This window comes from Zeus faber (assembly GCF_960531495.2).
Source record: "Zeus faber genome assembly, chromosome: 1".
NCBI lineage: Eukaryota > Metazoa > Chordata > Actinopteri > Zeiformes > Zeidae > Zeus > Zeus faber.
The window spans coordinates 11,913,049-11,938,140 of record NC_137193.1 but is presented as its reverse complement, the minus strand read 5'-3'; the positions used below and the strand labels follow the sequence as shown (position 1 = coordinate 11,938,140).

At 44.4% G+C, this 25,092-nt stretch overlaps 2 protein-coding genes across 2 annotated transcripts; one reads left to right on the top strand and one right to left on the bottom strand.

Moving 5' to 3' along the window:
* Positions 1 to 1,356: 1,356 nt before the first annotated feature.
* Positions 1,357 to 11,020, bottom strand: usf2 (upstream transcription factor 2, c-fos interacting). Its single transcript, XM_080011589.1, has 11 exons — positions 10,963 to 11,020; positions 9,753 to 9,796; positions 9,520 to 9,638; positions 8,196 to 8,315; positions 7,495 to 7,657; positions 6,686 to 6,773; positions 6,384 to 6,428; positions 5,325 to 5,383; positions 5,053 to 5,153; positions 2,262 to 2,390; positions 1,357 to 1,573 (listed from the first exon to the last, which is right to left on the bottom strand). Exons 1-11 carry the CDS (start codon positions 10,998 to 11,000, stop codon positions 1,484 to 1,486), a joined length of 996 nt encoding a protein of 331 aa, XP_079867715.1. The 5' UTR covers positions 11,001 to 11,020; the 3' UTR covers positions 1,357 to 1,483.
* A 186-nt stretch (positions 11,021 to 11,206) lies between these two features.
* LOC307242958 (lamin-A-like) lies at positions 11,207 to 23,695 on the top strand. The gene is made up of 14 exons (XM_080017606.1): positions 11,207 to 11,566; positions 13,121 to 13,238; positions 13,951 to 14,314; positions 15,806 to 15,962; positions 16,389 to 16,514; positions 17,697 to 17,867; positions 18,431 to 18,556; positions 19,179 to 19,399; positions 19,832 to 20,105; positions 20,707 to 20,814; positions 20,908 to 21,027; positions 21,239 to 21,295; positions 22,384 to 22,578; positions 22,885 to 23,695. Exons 3-14 carry the CDS (start codon positions 13,971 to 13,973, stop codon positions 22,918 to 22,920), a joined length of 1,935 nt encoding a protein of 644 aa, XP_079873732.1. The 5' UTR covers positions 11,207 to 11,566; positions 13,121 to 13,238; positions 13,951 to 13,970; the 3' UTR covers positions 22,921 to 23,695.
* The last annotated feature ends 1,397 nt before the right edge of the window (positions 23,696 to 25,092 follow it).

Genomic DNA, 25,092 nt, shown 5'->3' with positions numbered 1-25,092 from the left:
GCCGTCGCATAAACTGCAATTAACATTTGGTAAACCAGGGACGCCTCGAGTCAAACCCTCGAGACGTCTCTCCTCCTGTGATGAAGATGTCGCTACACTCCACATCAGTGCATTAAATCAGTGACCTATAACAACAAGCAGATATACAGACAAAACGTGATTTAATGCCCGATGAAAACAATTCACTTTCCTATACATTGTACCTAACAGGGAGAAAGCGTTTCTAAATTCCGTATGTATGCATGTATGCATGTATGTATGTCATAAAGACAGCACTGAGTTTGGGAACCACTGCCAGTGTACTATCCCGAATACCTGAGCTATTGTTTACGCCTACAACCTCCGACAGGCTTCTCGTAAGGCCTTGCACTAAAAAAAATTAAAACCCACACAAGCGTGTCTGTTAAAGATCTTTTAACGCCGTGGTTGCCAGGGGAGAGGTTCCACGGTCGCATCGGTCGACCGCGTCCTAAAATGTGCCACAAGTTTAGACGCATGGCACCAAAGAAGCCAGCATTGGTGGGGAGGGGAGGGTATTTGCGTTTTTAATAATAATAATAATAAAAAAAAAAAAAAAAAAAAACAACAACAACTGGTTAACGCTCCGTTGGGTTGGTGGAGCATTTACATTTGAACGGTCAGCAACCAGCAGCCATGGCTCGTCAACGGTAAAACCAGAATTCGCCTTTTAACTTGATGGAGGATAAAGAGCCACCCGGCTGCTGGCTCTCGGCCCGTCACGGAAAAAGACGCCGCGGCACAACTCGGCCCTGTAGAGTTTGCGCGACAACCTCTACTGCAAATGTTTTTTTTTTCCTTTTTCCTTTCTTTCTTTAAATGCATTTTCCGAAGACTAATAAATTAAAAAAAAAGTAAAATGAAATAAAGACAAACAAAAGAGTCAATGTCACACAGCAGATTCAAACAGAAGATGTTAAAGGAAATGAAACCAAAAAAAAAAAACAAAAGAAAAAAACAAAAAAAAAAACAAAAGAAAAAAAAAAAATGCAGTAGTGTAAAAAGAGAGTTCCGAAAGCAACAACGCGGGAGAGCAGATTCTCCAGTTAGTCCTTATAATTTAAACCGATCCAAAGAAGGAGGGGGGGCGGGGCGGGTCGGGGCGGGGGTTGGTTGGTTTTGGTGAACGATCGGCAGTGTAGAGAGACCCCTTTCCTCGAAGCGGCGGCAGAAATGAAGGGTGAGTATTCAGCGTACAGCGTTCCAGGAGCTTGAGGAACTGTCAAACTGCAGTTTTCTCCTCGGCGCTCCCCGCCTGGCTTCGCATTCCAGTTTGGGCAGGTGCTCCTCCGTCCCCCGGGGGGGGGGGCGGGGGGGCTGCTCCTGTGTTTCGAGCCTCGTCCTAGCTGTGGGTGAGAGCGGGTGAGGGTGAAATGTGTGTGTGTGTGTGTGTGTGTGTGTGTGTGTGTGTGTGTGTGTGTGTGTGTGTGTGTGCGCGCGTTGTCTCCAGTTTGCCGGCCCGCCATCACTGCGGCGTGGCGTCGCCGTTGATCTCAATGCCGTGCTGCTGCAGCTGCGCTCGGAGGAGGGCGTTGTCGTTCTTCAGCTCTTCGATCTGGAAAGTCAAAGCGAGAGACGACGACAACGGCGGCGACCGTCAGGTGAGATATTAAAAAAATAAAAATTAAAAAATTAAAATAAAACTTTGTTACGTCTGGGTTCGATCCAGGGAAGGTTTGTTGAGTCGAATATTCTTGGTGTTTGCATCTCAATCCAGAACGACGATCAATTTTTACCTCTTGGCATCAAATCAACTTCCCTTGGAATTTTTTAAGGGGTTCCACAAGGGTCCGTCCTGGTCCCCCCACCATTATTTAGAGTCTACATAAATAACATTATTCCTCCTACAATTTCAAGTTCAAGAGACTATTTGTCACATACATATACATAATTTATTACACTGTTCACGTTTATGCAGATGACACGGTCTTCTGAATTGAATTTGGATCTACTCAAGCCCCCCAAAAAAATCCACCCCCCCCCCCCATTCTACAGGCATATCCCCTCAATTTTAAGTTTGTTTAAATGCTGACAAGACAAAACGGGTTTTAGCCCAACTTGCTATTCGTACACTTAATGGCTCGGAAATTTAACTTGTCCAATACTATGTCCACACAACTGGTAATTTGATGAGGAAGGGCAACTGGCTCAGAAAGCAAACACAAAAATGTGTTTATTGCATTCAAATAATGTGGAAAGGGTTACACAGGTGAAGCAAGGTGGAGGCGGTGGAGAGCGTTTACTTGTTGTCTGAGCAGCTCGTTGTCGACCTGGACCCTCTCCACCTCCTTGAAGCTCTCCTGCAGCCGCTGGTTGCTCTGACGGAGCTCCCGGATGTAGTCGCAGGCTTTGGACAGGATGCCGCCTTTACTCTACCAGACAAACACATCCAAATACAATGATTTGACAACTACTCCACTGAACACAATAGTTACATCACACTGAGTGTTACTGACCCTCCCCCACACTGTTTTTTCCCCCCCTATAACCCTCTTAATCCAAAAGGGGCTGTTTTTTGTGGGAGGAGCCACCCTCGCGAGGCCCCGAGTTCTGCGAGCCAATGGGCCGAGGGGTTTGAGCGCGGCTTCTGGGTTTCGTTGTCTTTACGCCGTAAACTTTCACTGATTTCACCTCGTCAGTCCACCAAAATCAGTTTCTGAACAAATTGGAGGCGAGAAATAAGCAATCCAGCTGCTGAACCTTCACTTAATATTATCTCGACAAGGCCTCATTTCAAAGTTTCGTCTTTGGTTGCCGTTCTTCAAGCTTGTGCGAGACGCGGACACCGCGACGCACCGGGGCTCTCGGACGCGGGGATCTTTTGTTTTGTGTTAATTGGAAAATAAAATAAATACAACTAAGGCACTAAGGTTTTGTTTGGAGAAACGCGCAGCGGGCGGGATGGAGCAGATGACCACATAAGGAAATGCGGGACGAGCCGATGCCTCGTGCAGAGAGCAGAGAGGACCTTTGAAAACCGAGGCATCGGAAGCCTGAGCGTTTTGTTCACAGCGATTACTTTGTCATGACTTCACCTCATTATTTGACACTGTGGCCACGTCTCATATGAACATCCCACAATGTAACTAGGGCTCAATCAACTGAGATTCAGTCAGAGTGCATTACAACAACAGCATAAAACAGATTGACGTTTACAAAATGCACAGGGATAAAATTTCAATGGGGAATTAGAAATAAGGGGAATCATAAATATTTTTTTGCGTGTGTGAATCGTCCGCGCTGGTGGAGAGCGACACGGAGAGGCGAGCCCCCGTCCAAATAAAACAACTAAAAACAGTGTGGGGCAGGTCAGGGAGAACAGGGCAGGACTTGTAGGGGGTGGGGGCAATCGGGAGAGAGTCACGGAGAAAGTGTCGCCGTCACGCACAGAGAGGGAGACAGGTCGGCAAAATGCGCCCGACCCTCCCTCTCCGCGCCCCGACTCGGGATGGCGCCCGAGGCCACTTATCGGAAGAGGATATTCGCGTTGAACAGCCGAATCCGATTCGACTGACAAAATTCTGATTCGGGTACAGCCCTAATTGTAACATTATAAATATGACAGAAAATAAGGAAAATCATAAAAGGCCCCCCTCTGAATCTAAACGCAACTTTTATTGGCCAATTATACCTCGACACAAAAAAAAGCTGACGGGTCAAACTGCTCTGAGTCTTCAGAGCCAGATACAGCGAAGCTAAGGCTGCAGGCGAGAACATCACATGGTGCAGTAGCACAGCTCAGTGATATAACTGCCATTTCAACAGAGACTTGGGAATGGACTTAGCGTTGCACGATATTGGGGGAAAAAACTGACATTGCAATAATAAAAAAAAAATTCCTTCGTTATATAGCGCGATATGTAAAAAATACAGGAATTTCCACCAGGTGACCTGAACGGCTCTATTTGGAAAGAATGAATCGCTCTGGAATGATGAGGGTGATTTTGTCGCCGAGTACGTCTGCGTAGAAAATAAAAATAATATCTTTATTCTTGGCACATTTATAACTGTGACAGGAGGGTTTCTCAACAAAAACAATTGATCAACCCTATGATGATCAACAAAAATAATAACAAACCATAACTATTTAGATAAACAATGCAAAAAAATATTAGTAAAATAGATTTAGTGAAGCTAGGTCAAACTTTTGAGCGCTTGCTGTTTGCCAATTAAAATTTTCTTGGCCGATTCGGATTCCTGATGTTTAAAAGACTGACCTGCCGATTGTCATTCAATTGTATGTTCATAATAAAACATTGACTATTAAATATATTTTACGAAGTGAAAGTCTCTTTCACTTTTAAGTGCAAATATACCTTTTGATCACATGTATGTGGTACTTGCCTTTCCAAAATAAATTGCAATCATTACCAAAAACAAAATGAACAACAATAAATTTCCGACCCTTCTCACTCTCATTCGCTGGAATTCACCGTGCCAAACGACTCCTTTTACTGAGCGACTCGTCAAGAGCCGAGTCTCAATTAGAGTCGAACCTTTCATCAGGAGCCGAGCTCGTGCACTAGGAAGCAGAGCAGATGCTCAGCTGTAGTGACAGCGATAGATAAATTATTGATCTGATCTTCTTTGTTTACCTTGAAGTGCCTGCCAACAGCGACATTCGCTCTCTTTTCTGAACGTCAACTACGTTACATTACGTTGATATGGGCTTTGAGGATTGGAGCATTTTTACGAGTACAGTGCGCATGACCACATCGTGACGACGACGCTGAAAGGATGTATCGTGCAGCCCTTAATGGGAATCTTCACGGTCTAATTTTTAGTAGCAACTTCCCTGAAACTAACAAGTGAAACTGAAGCGATACTACACTTTTTTTTTTTTTTTTAATTGTTTTTTTTCGGGGACAAGGCAGGAATCAGAAAAGGTGTTTTTTGGCCTCAAGTTTAGTTTAAACTGACTATCTAAGAATTTCTTATGACCCGCAGAGAGATTGGATAATGGAACAGGCATTACAGGGAGGGCAGTAAAGTAGTATTCCAGTATTGTAATAGTAAAGTAAAAGCTTCTTTTACACTTGCTGCTCCAGTTTTGCTGCTGTCGATGTTGCAGTCGGGGATGATTTTGGACAGCGTGACGATCCAGTTGTTGATCTTGTCCCTCCTCCGTCTCTCCACTACAACGGGGGAAGCAAAAAGGATAAACTATTAGGACACGGAACTCAAAGTGACGGCGGACCGATTGCGCAATCTAAAGGAAGCCGTAAGGACCCACAGCCACATTGTACCGTCAAGGGGCTCGGAACCGTGACACCATCACAGCTTATCAAACGTAAACGGCCGTTTACCTTCATTGTGCTGCGCTCGCCGCTTCTCGTCCCTGGGCGCCCGCGGACCATCCATCTTCCTGCGGGAAACAAAGCGAGAGCGGGGAATACTAAAACGTCGACACTTTCAAACGGGTGAAAAGGCCCCAATTCAATTATTCATTAAATAAAGAGTGCCGTCTGCCATATGAAGAAAGTGCCACGTCCATATTTTTTAGTGGTAATGTCGTGTTTTTAAAGTAGTCAATATTATAAAAACATATCCTATAAACATTGATAACTGTCAACCAAACTGACGAATGTGACTACAACTGAATTCACATCTTATTGTTTCATGAGTTGCTGCGTTAATACTCGGGTCTGAGGGGCACGAGAAAAAAAATCAAATAAAAAAAATATATAATAAAAAATCATCAGACTAAAACCCCCGTGATTGATCAGTCACTAAAAAGAGTGTCTGCAGGTATCGGAGAGTTACATTTAGACCTTTTAAAGACAAGGTTTAACAACATTCAAGACACATCTTATCGCCTAAAGTATCGCAGGTAAGTACTACGAATTTGGAACAGAGAGGTAAGAATCGGTAACAGGGCAGGTTAGGAACTAGATGATTCTATGAACTGTTATCAGAACAGGTTCCTTGTGGTCAAATAGCAAGGTAAGGGGTGAGGAAATGGAATAAATCTAACCGGTACTATTACCACAGAACCTCCGACAGGCAAGCGTAAGGATTTTCTTCGATGTATCGCTACAGCTCAGCCTTAGGGTTTTATAACTGGACAAACTTTGACCAAAAAAAATATGTAAATAAAATAAAGGATAAATAAAATCAGACAGACATGTTTATGTTGAAACTTAAGAGCTCATAAATTGAAATTTAAAAAGTCTATTTCATGAATTTTCTGGCCTAATTAACACAAATGAAAACAAAATTCCAAGACATTTCAAGGACCTGCAGACACCCTGCTAAATCAAGTCTAGATATGAAACACCAGCACGCGGGGACAGTTAAGACACCGCATAGACACCTAGGGGACACCTGGTCTGGATGGGGGGTTGGGGTGTGAAAGATCTCCTCACCAGTTAGAACTGCCATGCTGCAACATCTCGCTTTCACCAAGGTCTCTGAGGATGGCAGGTAAGTGGGACACAATTTTGGTTCTTATGAATTATTTTACTTTTCTACTGTCTTTCTGCTGTTTGCTTTTTTTTTTTTCCACTGTACACACAAACACAAACCAACCAAATCATGCCAAGGTAAGAGGTATATCCAATCAACTGTGGTGGTGGAGGAGGAAGAGGGAGGGAGTGGTGGGTGATTGGGGGTCATCGTCATGGCGATATGGGGAATGTTTGAGTGGCGCGAGCGCTGTGCTACTCACGCGGTGTAGGTGTGCGTGCGCGGCGCGATGGTGCGCGGGGTACCGGCCTGCAGCACGTCGGGAGGGCTCATCATCACGTAGAACTGACCTGGGAGTTGACGAGAGGCGGTTACCAGGGCAACCGGGACAACCAGCGACTGACGGTTAAAACCTGTGCGTCACTGAATTGATCATTTAAAAAAGGATTTATAATAATTAAAATAACAATAAAGGGACATTCTTTAAACCTACTGGCTTTTCTTCATATGGGAAATACTGAGAACTAAATTGATAATAAAAAAATAAAAATTAAAAAAAAAAGTCTGAATAAAAAAAATGGATGAATGAATAAATAAATTCATAAATACTGTATGTGAATTCTATATATTTTATTATTTTTATATTTTTCATCCAGTATTTCAAGATTGTTATTTAGGCAGCTGCCTAGCTTGCCTCTGTCTAATTCCAGACACGGTGGTAAAAAAAAAAGCCACTCTACCAAAACCACCCGAACCCCGAAGGATGAGTTGAAGGAAACGTAGGAACTTTAAACATGAGTTTATGATTGAGATAAGATAAGATAAACCTTTATCAGTCCCACAAAGGGGAAATTTGCATAGTTACAGCAGCAAAAAGTGACTGTAGTAACTAAGAGTAGGTAAGAACCAAGATACGCTCTATAAACAATATAAAATATATAGAAAATATATACCTAAGTAAAAACAACATCAATTACTTTCGGTGATGAGAAGTGTTTATTTTATTTCGAGTGTGCGCAAGTGTATTGTACTTCCCTATAATGGAGCCAAGTCACCCCGCCGCCCCCTCACCTCCAGCCTGTGCGAGCGTGGGGTCCGTGGTAGCCTGCACCGAAACCGCCGTGGCCGTGCCATCGCTGACCGTGGTGGCGGGGAAGTAAGCGAAGCGCGTCTCCCCTCCGACCGTCTCCCCCGCGGGGCTGCCTCCATTGCTGAACGGATTCTGGATGACGGCCTGAAGGGGGAGGGAGAATAACAGGTTCAACAAGGGGGGGAAGAAAATTCCCAAAATCCAACATCAGTGCCAAGGAAGGAACCCGTGAGAAATCAACACGAGGTGATCTATTCTAAACGGGTTACAGGTGCAGGGACACACAGACACCGGCTCCGATACCGTGCTGATGTACTCAACAAAGCTCCGATATGTAAGGCCGAGTCAAACCGAAAGTGACGTTGACGCTCAAAGCGAGGTTGTGCTCCACTTCTGAAACCTGCCGACAGTTTTGTTTGGTACCATTTTGTTTCAGCAAAGCAGTGAATGAATTGGTTACGTGGCAAAAGCGATAATGCGGTCTTCAAAATCGGCGATCTCAGTATAAATGCAACTATTAGTTTTACTTGTTTAAGGCTTTTTAAATTCAGTCTGTGAGCTGAAGAGGTGGGCAAAATATATAAAAATGTGTCAAAATGACGACTGGAATTGCATTCGCTGGTGTACAAATCCACAGTTTGGCGATTGAGACCAAGCAGGGAGTCCTGGCCGGGACCTTTACCTGCGCCACGGCCTGAGGGGCTCCGGTGAACGCTGCGGTGGAAACCACGCTGACGGCGCCGCTTCCATCGGAGGTCGCCTCGATGTGCTCGTCCGTCACCTGCACCACGCGGTACGTCACCTGGGGGAGGGGGGCGCGGTCAGAGAAGGGCGGGGCCAAAGGGGGAACCATGGTTATAGACCTCACGTTACGCTGACGACATGTAGCGGGTGTTCACGTTGAAGGCAGGGATGGGTTCACAGTTAAAATTGAATTTTGGACAGCAACAGTTAATCATTATTATGATAACTTTAATTATATGACATCACACAAAATTGTTTTATAAACCCCAAATAAATAAATAAAAACTGGGAAAAATATGCATCATAAAGATAAATACAACTCTGTAACAGTAACTATTTATTCCCAACAGGGTTATTGTTACTTTGTTAGTTCTCTATTATTCCTTAAGAATTTTGTATATTTGGGCTTTTTTTTTTTTGCAGCACTGCAAACTGAGATCACGACAACAGAAACAACACTTGCTGAAATAAAATATTAAAGTAAACATGTAAGCATCTATGCTGCCATCGCTGGCGACTGGTTAACGACTCTGTGATGCAACGCCTTTCCACACTGATGCAACGGTCGCTGGAGTCGAAAATCCTAGTCGCGTACTTTCTTCAGAGCCAGGCTCGTGCGTCGTCTTGAGGCGAGAGAAGAGGTTCCTTGTATTCCAGCCGCCGGATGCCAACATGACTCATTTTATTCTGCTCCAGGTGATGCTCTGCGCGGTGACGTAATCGACCATAAAAATGGCTTCTCTACCAGTACAGACAATAAAGTCCAAATCAATACCCCGGCACATATTTCTCGTGGTGGTACCGTTTCGCCTCGCCAACAGCAATAAATTTACGTCTGAGGGAAACGTTTCACAATAAGGTTAATAAAAACGGCTTTCCACATCTACATTAAGTATAACGCCCCTGTGGAACTGGCCCAACGTGGTTGGGTGCCCAAGCCAACAGAGCAAACGCTGCGATTGACCGTAAGGGTGAATAAGGTTCGATTCCGCGCCATCGGAAAACAGCCGAAAACGAGGGTGGGCGAGAATTTAAAGACTGTGACCCCCTTCACTGAGAGTCGACGGATCCCCACACAGCGCTGACCGCTATTCTTCCGTATGATCCGCGTATGTCTTACTCGGTATTAGATCAGACCGACGCTTCTAATTCCACACTCTGTTTCAGAGCCACGTGCGGTGAACCCTCTCCGCCTCCTCTCCCGCCATCATGAAGTCGAGGCGGAAAGCCCCCGTTTCTCCCGGCGAGACGCCCGTCCCTACCTGCCCGCCGCTGTTCTCTGTGCGGAACTGGTACTGGACATTGTGGTCTGCAAACGCAGCCTGCTGGACACTGGCGATGGTCACTGCGGTCGGCTCCTCGGTCCCCACGGCGTCCCCTGCTAGGAACGACGACAAAGCAGCGGGAAAATGACCATTCCGGTGCGTCTGGGTCGCGGGGCCGCTGTTCGCATTGTGCGCGTTTAATCGCATGAAAAAAATAATTGATCAATTACCTTCCTGTAACTGGACAACCTCTTCCGTTTCCTGTTTATCGTGACTGAAGAGAGAGAGAGAGAGAGAGGGAAGGGGGGGTAAGAAAAAAAAAAAAAAGTCGATTACACCCGCTGCCCCAAATCCACATCTGTGACAGTGAATTAAAAAGCTCTAAAAATAGGCGGCGGGTGAAGGCGGCTCCTGTGCGTTGGGACAAATCAAACAAATCCATAGTCATAGCAAATGGCCTGAAAAGTACAACATCTTCCCAGGGTCGGGGGAGGGACGGGATCATCAATCCCAATTAACGGGCGCTTATTTACTTTGTTCGCTTGCGGTTTAAAGTAAGCAGACCACAACATTAAAAACACGTAAAACCGCTCGGCACCGGCCCATCCTTCATGGAGGTTATTCCAGGGGCCCCCCGCCAAAAAAAAATGTTTTACGGCAAGCCCCCCCCCCCCAGGACCAAATAAACAAACAAACAAATATTTTTTGGTGATATATACATTTTTTTTATTTTCATATATTAGTAGTGAAGTGCTATTATTAAATATTGGCAATGAAGTGTTTATGTATATTATGTGTATATTATGTAAAGTGCAAAATGAAACTAAACAGGTGGACAAAAACACAATCCACCTCCACGGGTGACGGCGAGTTTGAATATTATTACAAACAAATAAACGCTGCGTGATCGTTTCGCCGCGGACCCGTGGCCATTTCTCCGCGTAGCGGCCCGCGAGCCTCGGTTTGGGAACCCCGGGTTTATTCGGCTCACAACAAAGTGCTTTACTTGAACCCCGCAGCGTGTTGCGGGGGGTAAAATAGCAGATCGGGGGACGCCGGCGAAGCGTCGGATGAAGCGGAACCGAACGCCGCTGCGGGTTTATGGCGCTAACCTCCGTGTTTACAAGTCAAAACAACTGAATACGGAGGAATTGCAATAAATGACATTACCGCGGACAAACGCAACCTTTGCGATCCAGTCACCCGTCTCCCGCTACGCGCACCTCCCACGGAAATAGGGACACTCGTTTCAAAAAAAAAAAAAAAAAAAAAAAAAAAAAAAATTAATCGCAAAAAAAAAGTTATGCGCGCAATATTTATTTCCACCCTCGACTATAATTCCAACATTGCGCCGCGAGGGCTTCAGAAATGGTGACTTTGGGGCTGGGCCGGAGGAGCCATTGCGCTTCGAGCTGCATAATAAACGCGGATCAGCCTTACCTCGTCGAGGTGTCCAGACTCTGTTCGAGCATATCCATGAAGGTTGCCGTTTAAAAAGGAAGAAGGGAGAGAAGAGAAAAAAAAAAAAAAAAAAAAAAAAAAAAAAAAAAAACCCTGGTATTCAGCGGCTCTGGTGTGGGAGATGGAAGCGCTGATCACGGGGACAAACAGCGGGTCATGTGAGGGAGACAGGCCGGGACACGTGAGGCGGGGACCCGGGTCCGAAGCAAAATGGAGACCGCTCCGCTGCGCCGCGCTCACATCCGCTCGTAACGACCTTGCCTGAAAGGGGGGGAAGAAGAAGAAGGAAGAAAAAAAAAAAAAAAAAAAAGGCTCCGGCTGAAAACGCGACGTTCCGCGGGGGCTTCGGCCGCCGCGGTTGTGTGTGTGTTTTTTTTTTTTTTTTTTGCTCGATCGGGTCGATTTCGGGGGGGTCCTCACTTTGGCGGATCCGTGTTTTATTCATATAGACGCGTTGGCGGTTGGAGTCTTTTCCTGGTTCCTCATTGTTCCCCCGCTGGCCTCGTTTCTCCGCCGCCGCTTTATCCGCGCTACGTTGCCCGCTGCACCTCCTAAAGCATGGAGTGGAATATGCAACATACCGGTAATAATAATGCACGCATACACACATGTTGTTGTTTTTTTTGTTTGTCCCCCCCCCCCCCCCGTGTTTCTTATTTTTTTCTTATTATTTTTTTTTTACAGTTTAAGGTTCACCCGTAACAAGTCGCTTTGTGTTGTCGTCTTGTATAAAGGGTGAAGTTGTAGATTTGATGTGACGGCTTTGCGGTCATTGTTCGTTTTTTTGTTGTTGTTGTTGTTCCCCCCCCCCCTTCATTAAAAACCCTGACGGAAATGAAAGCCTGTCTCGAATCGTTGACACGGCGACGCTGTTCATTTATTTAAAGCTATTATTACTGGACGGACGGTGTGTGTGTGTGTGTGTGTATATATGTGTGTGTGTGTGTGTGTGTGTGTGCGCGTGTATTTCTGTCGTACAGCGCCGCTCCCGTGCCCAGGTGACCGCCAAGATCCAATCCGGGTTTTCCCACAGACCACATGACACCGAACGTCTCTCCGGAGCCTCGGCGCGCACGTCGGCTCCGCGGCTCCGGCGCGTTTTTTAATCCGTGTTTTTCAGTGACAAATCGAAGTCCACGCACTGCACATTGGCTCGCGGTCATTTCTATATGGCCCCGGTGCCGCAAATCGATTTTATATTAAGGCGTTTTTACACCGCGGTTGTCGACTGCTTGTGCAGGCATGTGCCACTCCACACGCGACCGAGTAGGCAGGGGTTCCCAAACTGTGGTCCGCGGTATGCACGCATGCACACACACACACACACACACAGTGTGTGTGTGTGTGTGTGTGTGTGTCTATGTATACACTCACACTAATCTTCTGCCTGCATTCAACCGCTTAACCTAATATTTAATACATTATGTTCGATTCATAACAGTTATAATTGATTATTTGGGAATTGCTCAAATTGCTTGAGTAGTTCAGGAGTAATAGTTCCAGACCGATAATTGCAGAGAAATAATGATTGAAAACCATGACTGTGGTACTCTGTCTCTGTCTAAATAAATGACCAAAAACTGTATAATATTATTTACTTGTTTTAAATAAATGTCAATTATAATTTCAATAAATATTTTGTCATTAATGAAGTGCCTTTTTGATTATTATTATTATTTTCTTTTTATTTTTTTTATTATTATATTAAAGGTTGGCCTACTGGTAGGTTCATAACAGATGAATTGCAGTAACACCATTAATAGCGTAGAATAGCATGTCTTGTCCGTCAGAATGAACTTATAGCTTTGGCCTCATTCAGAACACAAAACTGATATTGTTGCACAAAGCCAAAGGGCAAAGTTCAGCACATGACAATCTGACATCCAGACCGAAAAGGGTCTGGATGTCTCACTTGCAGTGTTGCAAGTGAGAATGATTTGAGAGTTTGCAACTACAAAAAAAACCAACAAAAAGCAAAAAAAGTAAAACAGCGATGAGAAGGACTGACTCACACAGAGGAAAAGAGGAGGACCAGTGGACCAGCCTCCCGCTCCTCTCCTCCTCCCCCTCACCCTCCCTTCATCTCATTCTTTCCTATCTGGGCACTCGGAGTTTGATACTTACTCCGTTCGGTCAGAAGGAGAAGAGAGTTGGAGGAGCGAGAGAGAAGTCAGAAGAAGACGACCGGAAAAAGAAACGGAAAGACCATCTCACATCCACAGAAGATACTTTTCCCATCTACGTTAAACCTACAGGTGAGCTTTCCTATCGCAGTGATTTCTCTTTTCTTTTATTTTGTTCTTTTGTTTCAAAGAAAAATTGTTTGCCTTTAGGGTGGAGTTGTAAGGGTTGAGCTGATGACCACTCCCATGTCTTTCCATTCATGTCCTTTGTTCGCGTTATTCTTACGCCGTTCAGATATATATACTGTAGAGCACAAGCGATTCATGTGGTTGAACATCTGCTCATAACCAGTTAAAACGTGCCGGTCCCTTTTCATGTCATTTAAGTTTTAGTGTCGATAAAAAAAATGCATTCATACGGAGAATTATGTTTTATCGAGCCTGTCCTTGTTTTTGCAAAAATGTCTTTAGCTGCTATGACGTTCAAATTATAGTTGTGCAATCTAAGCCATTTCATTAATTCATTTTTATTAACTTACTGAAGTTTTGAGTATTTAATGCAGATTAGTAGTGTTAAATATTGCGTGTTAAATAGTAAAAATGTGCATTGCATGTAATGTAATGTAGCCCATCAGTGATTCTAACCTTTTTCCCCCCATCAAGGACCCTTCATTTGATACACATTAGGCCACAGACCCCATCCGAGGAGATTTTTAATGCTAGATATGACTCCATGAGTCCAAACTTTCATACCTGTCTATACTATAGTCAATATATAGTAGTACAAATACCTGTGTACACAACTTTCTTTGAGGTTATTTGGACTTTTCCCATCGAAATCCAGAGAGAAGATAACCAGCAGGAATGGCGACTCCCAGTCAGAAGAGCTCTCCCCGAGGAGCCAGCACTCCGCTTTCCCCCAACCGCATCACCAGGCTCCAGGAGAAGGAGGACCTCTGCAACCTCAACGACCGGCTGGCCGTCTACATCGACAAGGTTCGGTCCCTGGAGACGGAAAACGCAGGCCTGCGTCTGCGAATCACCGAGTCCGAGACGGAGGTCAGCCGAGAGCTGACGGGCATGAAGGCGGCCTACGAGACGGAGCTGGCTGATGCCCGCCAGACCCTGGACTCGGTGGCCAAGGAGCGTGCACGTCTGCAGCTGGAGCTGGGCAAAGTGAGAGACGACTACAAGGAGCTCAAAGCCAGGTAGTACATCCATCTGCTGTTAGCTGTGTGTGTGTGTGTGTGTGTGTGTGTGTGTGTGTGTGTGTGTGTGTGTGTGTGTGTGTACATGTTCCTAATCAGTGGTAGTGTGTATAAACAGATATACTCTAGGTAAAGACTGTGTGCCTGAATAGTTCCTGCAAAATTATGGCCCAAAAATGTTTTAAATGCCAATGATCCTGATCCTGATATAGATAGATGTTTGAAGATCATGTGGTACAGCAGCTTGGAGGCTTTTGAAAAACCTCCCTTTCTGACCAAAAAAAATATTATTTACACTTCTGAGAAATTGACAAAACACATTACACTGATTTGTAACATCCCAAATATTTATCAGAAACTACAGTTTGGACCCGAAGGTCTTCATCACAAAAAGGTCTGTGTATGTCTATATAAGGGCTGTTCGTAGGGAAAGTCCTGAAAATAGAGTGTTTGTTCTTTATTAATAAGTCGGAAGTTCTCTCGGGGAGTTTGACTCTTAGAGTTTAATTTAAAACAATCATTAGAACACAGATCCTTAAACACCAATCCCACGCTGCTATCTCTGCAGTTTTTTTGCTTTACACTTATTCGGCCCCGCCAGCCCCGCCCGGGCCGGGGCGACTCCCTTCTCAGCATACTCCCAACATCGCTCACTGCATTTTGATATCCGACGTCTCTTTCCCAAACTGCCACATCCCAGCGCAGCCTGATGACTAAGTCTTTCCCGTTCTCCCCTCTTTCCCCAGAGCAATCATTATATAGTACGTACAATACGTGGCAGTGTTTAGAGCGCTCCACTCTCGCCTCCATTACTTTTCCATAAATATTGAAACGATGGCAGCAGTCTGTTTGGCAAAAGCCGGGCCGTTGCCATGGCAGCGTCTTAGCTAAACACCAGTGGTTGAGGCTTGTGGCTACCGGGCACGTCACATGTGGATGTGGATTATTGTGGCCGATGAGTCAGAGTCAGGGCTGGAAACACCAAGGACTACCCCCCCCCCCCGCCACTTTAACTTCATCCAGGCTTCCCTCCTCATCCAAAAATAACTTAACTCAGATTTGTTTCATTAGACAGCATAAAGGAAACTGCAGAGTTTTTTTTTTTTCTACCGAGACGCTCAGCAGAAATAAATTGTCTGCCTTTGTTAGATGTTTCCCTGTCTTGGTTACAAACCTCTCAAACTGGGGTCTTCATCACATGGAGCTGAAATGGATGTATTTTGGGGTCGCAGATGAATATTTTGCCCTTGGAAGCCCTAATAAATAATATTGCTCTGGGTGAATGTGAAATATAGTGTTGAACAACAATATTTTTGCAATATAAGCATCCCATCAGCAATTACTAACTTGCTAGATGCCCCTTCACATAACCCCGGGGATGTCCACGGACACTGACGTGCACGCGCTCCAGAACCTCCTCCAGTACCTCCGATACCATCCTTGACTTCAGTATCTTATCAAATGAGGTTCCCTGCCCGTCCCGGTCCACAGGAACACAAAGAAGGAGTCCGACTTGGCCGCCGCTCTGCTGAGGCTCAAGGACCTGGAGGCTTTGCTGAACTCCAAGGACGCGTCGCTGTCCACGGCCCTCGGAGAGAAGCGCAGCCTGGAGGCGGAGGTCCGGGACCTGAAGGCCCAGGTTGCCAAGGTACATAGTCAGGAGAGTAATGCCTGGAATACACCAGATGACTTAGGACGGGATTTTACGGCCCCAACAAATTCTGAAGATCTGATGTGTGAGGTCTGCCTTTTGAAGGTCTTTGGAAAGTCCTCTGGTGTATCCCTGTCATAGAAGGCAGCAGACAAATCCTGAGCATATACAAGATGTGTTTGGACGATAAAGTGACGGTTCCTCCGCTTCTAAACTTGGCTCAAATGCAAGCGGAAACTCAAGTGGAAAGACATATGGACGCGATCTCCTGGCAGTAGCCTCCCTCTGTGCTTTGGTTCGGAATTATGTAGGGCCGCGTTTTTGTCCACGCGCGGGGAATGTCCGCCGGAGTTTTCCCGCCTCCCTGTGTGAACGTCCAGCCGTGGCTCTGCGGTAACAGTGAACTGCCTCTGGCTTCCTCAGCTGGAGACCAGTTTGGCCGATGCCAAGAAGCAGCTGCAGGACGAGATGCTGAGGAGGGTCGACGGGGAGAACCGCATTCAGACCTTGAAGGAGGAGCTGGAGTTCCAGAAGAGTCTCTACTCGGAGGTAAGCGCCCCGCTTCCTCCTCCTCCCGCAACACGTTGAGATAAGTTCCAGCTTCCTGCGAACCCTGAGCATACTGCGAAAATGAGATCTGAACGAGACAGAAAATCTTAGAACTTGAATAGGTCTATGCTTTTTCTTCTGAGATACATTTGCTGGCCTAGAATTGTGTGTGTACTGTAGTAGAAGTAGTAGTAGTAGTAGTAGTAGTAGTAGTAGTAGTAATAGTAATAATTTTATTATTATTAATAATAATAATAATAATAATAATAATAATAATAATAATAATAAAAGTAATAATAATAGCAGTAATAATAATAATAGTTATAGTGATAATAATAATAATAGTAATAATAATAATAGCTATAGTAATAATAATAGTAATAATAATAATAATAGTAATAGTAATAATAATAATAATAATAATAGTAACAATAATAATAATAATAATAATAGTAATAGTAATAATAATAGTAATAATAATAATAATAGTAATAATAATAATAATAATAATAGTATAAGTAATAATAATAATAGTAGTAGTAATAACAATAATAATAATAATAATAATAATAACAACAATAATAATAATAATAATAATAATAATAGTAGTAATAATAATAATAGCTATAGTAATAATAATAGTAATAATAATAATAATAGTTATAGTAATAATAATAATAATAGTAACAGTAATAATAATAATAATAATAGTAATAGTAATAATAATAGTAATAATAGTATAAGTAATAATAATAATAATAATAATAGTAGTAATAACAATAATAATAATAACGATAATAACAATAATAATAATAATAATAATAATAATAATAATGCAACTATGGCCTTGAAAAATGACAACTATTTTATTGATAAAAAAATGCTAATTCTAGGCACTTTTTAAATCAAATAATAAAAAAAAATTCAACTTTGAAGACAACGCTCCTTATTTAGAATAGAATAGAATACATGTTTGTGCAATAACCTTTTCATTACTTGACAAGAAGGGTTTTTTTTTTTAAAATAAATCTTATCAAGTAAAAAAAGCAAAAAAAAAAAAGAAGCCTGATTTGCAGATTACATTGCTCGAGTGAAGCATTTCTTCCTGCTAAATTTAGATTTTAAAATTTTGAAATTCTCACGTCGAGAATGCGGTCGTTGTCTTTGGGGACTCTCCAACAGGAGCTGAGGGAGACCAAGAGGCGTCACGAGTCTCGCATGGTGGAGATGGACAACGGCCACCAGCAGGATTTCGAAAACAAGCTTTCGGAGGCCCTGGTCGAGATGCGCGCCCAGCACGAGCTCCAAATCAAAATGTACAAGGACGAGATCGAGAAGACGTACAACTCCAAGGTGGGATTTAGGCACCGATCTGACCGCGACGCGGGGCAGGGCGCCGAGCCGCGTCTCCGTCCGGGTTTTTAATCGCAATTTTTGGTTCCTCTGAGTCGTTTGAGAAACCTACCGCTCTGCCGCAGCTCCTCGCCCGTGGGGGGGAAAAAACAACCCCATCAAAACTCACCACACCCTAATTGATTCCCTATCTCGTTGCGCTGCAGTTTTGTGAGAGCCGCACATGAGTTATTGATTGATTAAAACCCAGCTGTCAAATTGAATTAAGTAACCCGGTTCTCATAGTGTGACAGCACGTGTCTTTTTTTTTGCCGTGGAAAAAAAGCCATTTTGTCTTCGTCAGAAATCTCTGAGGTTTCGAACAGAAATACTCGCCACCCACCCTAAAGCGGTTTGTTTCCCAAAACAATAAGTGACCCCGAAAGTACGCGACATCTGAGGGAGGACCGAGTTTTTTCCTCTTCTTTTTTTTTTTTTTTTTTCTCCCCCGACAAACTCGACATTTCGGGGCATTTCCACACATCTAACGCGCGATATCTGTTCATTGCCGTCCACCCCGTCAGCTGGAGAACGCCCGTCAGTCCGCCGACCGCAGCAGCCACCTGGTCGGCGCCGCCCACGAGGAGCTCCAACAGACCCGGGTCCGACTGGAGTCCATGTCGTCCCAGCTCAGCCAGCTGCAGAAACAGGTGAGACCAAAAAGCAGCCGCTCCCAGGGTGACTACCCAGGGGGAAGGACGCTATTTGGTACTGTTTCTCAGAAAACATAACAAAAAAAAAACCCAACAAGCTGAAAGGAGGAGCCAAGGCACTCAAACTGTAAAAGAAAATAAAACAAAGATGCCTTTAATTCACCGGCCTTAACGTATCAGTAATTTTATTTGTATTTTTGAACTTATCTTTTTTTGCTCTGCATCTTGGGCGCTCTGGATCCTCCTCCCTGCTTAGTTTCTACAAAAAAAAAACATCATTGTATTTCAAGTTATATACAGTGAAATGATACAGACAGCTGTACAATTGAATGTTAGGTTGGCCTGAATAGGAATCAGTGGGTTAATCCTGCTTGTGTTAGCGTTGACATTTTACCTCAACCAGGCCATGAATAATTATTATACATACGTAATAAACACAATATCAAGTACGACTAATGGATTGCAAGATCCATACACCAAATTCTTTTTAACGACAACTGCGGGGACGATTTATTGGATTTCTGAGGAGACGGTGGATCTCATGTACTATACTGTCTATCTTTCATGCATAATCCTGAATGTATTGTTAATATAACGTACCAAACCACGTCCACTCCAGCTGGCGGCCCGCGAGGCCAGGGTGCGGGACCTGGAGGAGGCCCTGTCCCGGGAGAGGGACAGCACGCGCCGCCTCCTGGGGGAGAAGGACCGAGAGATGGCGGAGATGAGGCAGCGCATGCAGCAGCAGCTGGACGAGTACCAGGAGCTGCTGGACGTCAAGCTGGCGCTGGACATGGAGATCTGTGCGTACAGGAAGCTGCTGGAGGGAGAGGAGCAGAGGTACGGGGGCTAGCGAGACGCTCGGGCCCCAGACGCTCACACACAACCAAATCTTGGAGGTGGAGAGTGGGGCTGGGACTATTGATAAAATCCATTATTATTATTATTATTATTAATAATACCTTTCCAATATTGCAATGTAGCCATAATATCCACATTACTAGTGGTACCAAATGACTACGTTTCAATTTAGGTTTGCAATTAAAATTACGGTGATTCACAGGATGACATGCTGCAGAGTTTGCACAATTTAAGGAAAAACAATCATGACAAATGTAGATCGGGGTGACACCTTACCCCCGAGACACCAGCGCGTCGTCGTCCTCTCCCAAAGTCAGAGGTCGAACAGGCGTGCGCTTTCAATGGCGGCGACCACGCGGTGCATCCGGGTCACCCCCCTTCTCCCCGGGTCCTCTTCTTCCCCCCTGGCAGGCTCCGCTTGTCCCCCAGCCCTCCTCCGGCGCGGGCGGCGGGGAGCCGCTCCTCCGGCTCGGCCGCCCACTCCCGCACGGTCCACTGCAGCGCGCAGAGCTCCTCCGCCAAGCGGCGCCGCGCCAACGACACGGACAGCGAGGCCTCCAGCTTCGCGGGCGGCGCCGTCGCCCGCACGCGCATCACCCAGCAGGCCTCGGCCAGCGGGCGCGTCACCGTGGACGAGGTGGACCTGGACGGGAAGTACGTCAGGCTGAGCAACAAGGCGGACGAGGTGCGTCCAAACGCGATGGAGGGACTTTCAAGCCGGAAGACAGAGACCGGCTCACGTCGTTGAACTGCTAAATGCTTTGGTAGTTAAGAGTTCGGGTAGTTTAGTTTCGATGAGTTTGGTATTTTCAACCTGCGGGTTGTGGCCTACTAACGGTCGACTGGGGTACTGCAAGTGTGCCGCCAAATCATTGGCAAAACATGATTTTATGATATATTTTTACACGATATATATAAAAACGAATTTCATGGTTATTTTCTTTAAAACGTTGGAAAATTCGTCACCACTGTGATAAACCAATAGAAAGGATCTCATAGAACAAACTTCCCAAACTTTCTTATGGCAAGGCCCCCTTGGCACAGCTCTTTGTACATGCGTTTTAACATTTTAAACATTCACAAAAAATGCAAATCTCTCACCAGAAAAGCTCACCTGGTCAGTGTGAGTTTATACTTAGAGTATATCTTTTTGGGGGGAAAAAAATTGAAAATATCCAGTCTGGCGTTTTGTATGTTCACGTGTCACTGACAAGCTTAAGCCTCTCTAAGCATTCTGTGTTTCCAAAACAATCCCCATTGATCGAACCCACACATTCCTCACCCAGGACCAGAATTTGGGAAACTGGCAACTGAAACGTCAGGTGGGATCCGGAGCTCCCATCGCCTTCAAGTTCCCCCCAAAGTTCACCGTGAAAGCAGGACAGAGGGTCACAGTAAGTAGTGGGATAACACCACCAATAACCGTTGAAAGCGTGAAGCGCACTGTGTTACTGATACGTGGCTCTCTATTTTCACCGCGTTTGAAGATCTGGGCATCCGGTGCCGGTGGAAGCAACAACCCTCCCTCCGATTTGGTTTGGAAAAGCCAGGCGTCCTGGGGCACCGGAGACCAGTTCCAGACCACCCTCATCAGTGCCGGCGGAGAGGTATTGTCTCCGAATCAAAGGGAAGCGTGTGCGTCTTAAGAAAACTGTGACGCCGGCGGTAACGGGAACAATCACTGAGGATGGTTGTGGCCGTTACGCCGTAGTCATGGCTATGAAGGACCACAGACAAACAAGAGACCTCCTCAGACGAGAATACCTCCATACTGTTCCACTGCATTGTCGCGGACTTCCTTTTCCTTTTTCCATCCAGGAAATGGCGATGAGGAAGGTTACTCGCACTCAGTTTGAGGAGGACGATGATGACATGGTGAGAGCAAAGGGAAGCGGATCATGTTGATTATTATTATTATATTATGTGGATGCATCCCATTGTCAAATCGTACCATCTCGAAGCTGCCCACGCCCGCATTCGGCTGAGGAGAGTTAGAGAATAAACAGCTCTAACACTGTTACAGGTAAAGCAAAATGTCCCATAAAAAGCCCTGTTCGCTAACAAAATGGGAAAAACTTTTAAAATCTATGAATAAAGATACGTAAATAAATAACTTACTTTGGATCTGGACTGTACAGACTGTCGTTGGACTGACTTGAAAAACGTGGTATAATCTGTCACACACTTATATTTTATATATTTCACTTATAGATATATTATACTTTTATTTTTAGGTTTTCTCAACATAAGGTGCATTTAATTTCCTAATTTCAAGTTGAGAACGCCCGAGAAATATACAATAGATTTCACAAATATAAGCCGTGTTTTAAGTGTCATTTTGTTTCAGTGTAACAACCACAACAGTGGACAACAATAGAAAAAATAATTCATTATTGATATCAGTCAAATAAACTAAGTCGAGCAAAGACAAACATAACGTCCATCAGCATAGAAAAAAAAATCCACTTCATTAAATATAATAGACTCGTTTTGTCCAAAGGACCTTTCCTCTGAAGTAGCACAGCACCTTATCCATACTAAGCAAAGAAATGCAAATAAAGTGACAGTGCAGCCTGTGAGGGAGAGTCGCAGGTAGATTGAGGCAAAAGGATTTATTGACCAAATAATCAACTTAGGAAGGTTGCAAAACAAGTGCAGGGGGGACAACTTAAAAAAATTACCTAAAGTAGGATAAAACTAAAAATGAAACTTGAAAAGAACTTAAACAGGGGTTAACATAAAGACCACTGGACACATCAAACAGACCTGGCCAATTGATTCAGGGGGGAACATATATAGGGACATGGCCAAACCAAAAAAGACACGAGAGGGGTCGAAAGAAATAATAATAAGAAAAAATAATATTTCTTTCTTTTTGTGTTTCCCATATTATCGGAAACAAAAATGATTCCCTCAAAATATTATAAAACAAAGGCTTGAATCACCCGTTCCTCCCCTCGCAGGTGGCCCACAGCACGTGCGGGGACAGCGAGTACAACCTGCGCAGTCGCACCGTGGTGTGCGGCTCCTGTGGACTCTCCTCGGACAAAGGCAGCAGCTGCTCCGTGTCCCCCGCCTCGCGCTCCTTCCGCAGCGGCGGGATCTCCGAGGGCCTCCTCCCCACCTCCTACGTCATCGGGACCAGCACGCCGCGCAAGGTGGGCGCGGGCGATCCGCACGACCAGTCGGGTCGAATTCCCTGCGCGTCCGGTGCAGAGGCGGCGACGGGCTGCGTGCTAACCGCGTTAGCCCAATGCATGGCCGCAGATGGGATCAGCTAGCCTAGCTCCTGTGGAACTAGGGGAAATACACACTTGGTGCAAATTTCCCCTATAAACGGGAGTATCCCTTTAATGCACACTGCTCTAACAGCCTTCAAACTACTCAAATCCTCGGGTGGAAATGCAATGAGATGTTTTTGTGATTGTTCGCGGCCGCTGACTTTGTTTGTCTTTCCTCCGCAGAGCGGAGTGAGAGTGGAGAGCTGCCCCATCATGTGAGGATATGGAGCCATTGTGCAGCCAATAAATCCACCTGAAGAACAATGTTATTGCAATTTTTTTTTTTTTGATAGACTATCAAAGCATGTATGCAAGTAAGGATTTTTTTTATATATATTTTGTTATCATGTACATAGGCATGTGAAGGAAATATTTTCTTACATTTAATCTTCGAGGCGTATTCCGGTGAACGAAAAACAGATTTGCTCCACCAGTCACTCTGACGGGTAGGACGCACTGGGAGGACGTCCTCGCGGTGCTAAAATCCTGTTGGGCAGGTAAAACAGCCCGACTTTTAGGTTCCACCCACGGTTATGCCAGAGTCTCGTGAATTTTATTCATTATCTTGTAAGAGGAATTTCCCTTATTCTATCATTCTAGCTATGAATGAGTTGATAGACCATCAACAGCATGTTAACCGCCTTTCATGAAATATACTTTCCAGTTCTGAGATTGAGAAGAACATTTTCCCCTAATAAATCAACTGATATAAAGGCAAAACCTTTGACCTCCATCTTGCTGTAGAACTAGTGCGCTGACTCGAGGCGGTTTTGACATACAGTCCTACCGTGTCTCAATATTACGTCAGAGCGGAACGGCAGAAATGGAAGCCGCTTTTCAGAAGGTAATTCCTCATTCCCAGCAATGTTTGTTGGACATAGCAACAGTAACTTTCTGAATAAAAAACACATTATTTTATCATCACCCAGTTACCACGACAAGTAAAAAAAAATAAAAAAAAGGCGTGTTCATTGTATTATTGTGTTATTTACTGGGCAAAAAAAATAAACACTTTTTTTTTTTTTTTTTTTTTAGTAAATTGATTTGTGTTTATTGTTACCCTCCATCTGGTGAACGCCTCATTCACTTCCTATGAATTGCAGTTCGTGTTCATTACCAATAGAGGGCAGCACCTCCAATCCGGGGGTAAGGGCGGCCTAAGATTTCATTCATTATGGGGTAGAGCTCTGGCTCATAATATCAACATTACTAATAATTGGTTCTCAGATTTTTCCGGTGCGTAAAGATGTCAAGCTCAATAAGTCATCGCCGAAATATCCCGGTCTTTGTAAAAAAAATTTTTTTTAAATCATGGTATCTTTCATTGGCGGTCAATATCTGCCTGCACTTTATACTTGTTAAAATAAAACAGCACAAAGCCCGTGGGGGGGTTTTCTCTCTTCATGTATTTATTTAAACGCTATAGCAGCTCAGCAGCGGTGGTGTGAGAGAAATTCCACATATTTTATATAATTCATATTTTTGTTGCTCGAGAACAATTCTGCAGCGAGAAATGAAGCTTCATTTGCGAAAATCGGAATCACATTTCTGATGTCGTCAAACCCCAAGTCCTCCCCGTTTTCGAGTGTATATGTGTGAAACACACTTTTAGTTGTTTCTCATCAAAACAATAATACCATAAAACACATTTTTATATATTTTTCGTTGTTTTTAAATGACTACATATAAAAAAAGTTTCATCTCGACTGTGTTATGGGTCAAATTTGACCCTGCAGTAATTATGGGTTGTTTATACAGAGAAATAGACAATGTTGCCAAACCATCACGAATAGCAAGTTACAACAAAACAAAAAAATAGTAATAAAATCCTATAATAATAATAATAATAGTATAATAATATTGTGTAATAATAGGAAATTCCTTTAAACTGTGTTATTAAAGGTGCAGTGTGTAGAATTTAGGAAATGGCCTCGACAGAAATGGAATTAAATATTCATAAGCATGTATTCAATAGCGTATGATCCCATGACAATAAGAGTCGTGGTGTTTTTGTCGCCTTAATGTGCCGCGATCTACCTGGGGAGCGGGTGCGCTTAACGGAGGCCGCCATATTGCGCCGCCATGTTTCTACAGTAGCCCAGAACGGACAAGCCAAACACCGGGCCTTTCGCGTTTTTTTTTTTATTTTCGCGAGGTCCACGGAGGCCGCCGCGGGAGGGGATGGGAGGGGGGGGGCTTCACCGCTAGATGCCACGGAATTCCACACACCGCACCTTTACCACGGCATCAAAGGCGACTGAACTCTCCGTAAAGTCGGGTACATAGAAACCCATTCAGCACATCCGAGCCTTTTTCCAAATGCCACGGACGGAAGGTCAGAGAAACCAGCTCGTGACTTTGTAGGGTTTGCTTTTTTATTTTATTTTATTT

Bases quoted from the DNA above. Each gene is read 5' to 3' on its own strand.
- usf2 (XM_080011589.1), bottom strand. From the start codon at position 11,000: ATGGATATGCTCGAACAGAGTCTGGACACCTCGACGAG. The intron at 2,391-5,052 runs GTAAAAGAAGCT...TTTGTCTGGTAG, and splicing joins GCAAAACTGGAGCAGCAAGT to AGTAAAGGCGGCATCCTGTC. The intron at 1,574-2,261 runs GTAAACGCTCTC...TTGACTTTCCAG, and splicing joins ACGAGCTGCTCAGACAACAA to ATCGAAGAGCTGAAGAACGA.
- LOC307242958 (XM_080017606.1), top strand. From the start codon at position 13,971: ATGGCGACTCCCAGTCAGAAGAGCTCTCCCCGAGGAGCCAGCACTCCG. The intron at 16,515-17,696 runs GTAAGCGCCCCG...ACTCTCCAACAG, and splicing joins AGAAGAGTCTCTACTCGGAG to GAGCTGAGGGAGACCAAGAG. The intron at 21,296-22,383 runs GTGAGAGCAAAG...CTCCCCTCGCAG, and splicing joins AGGAGGACGATGATGACATG to GTGGCCCACAGCACGTGCGG.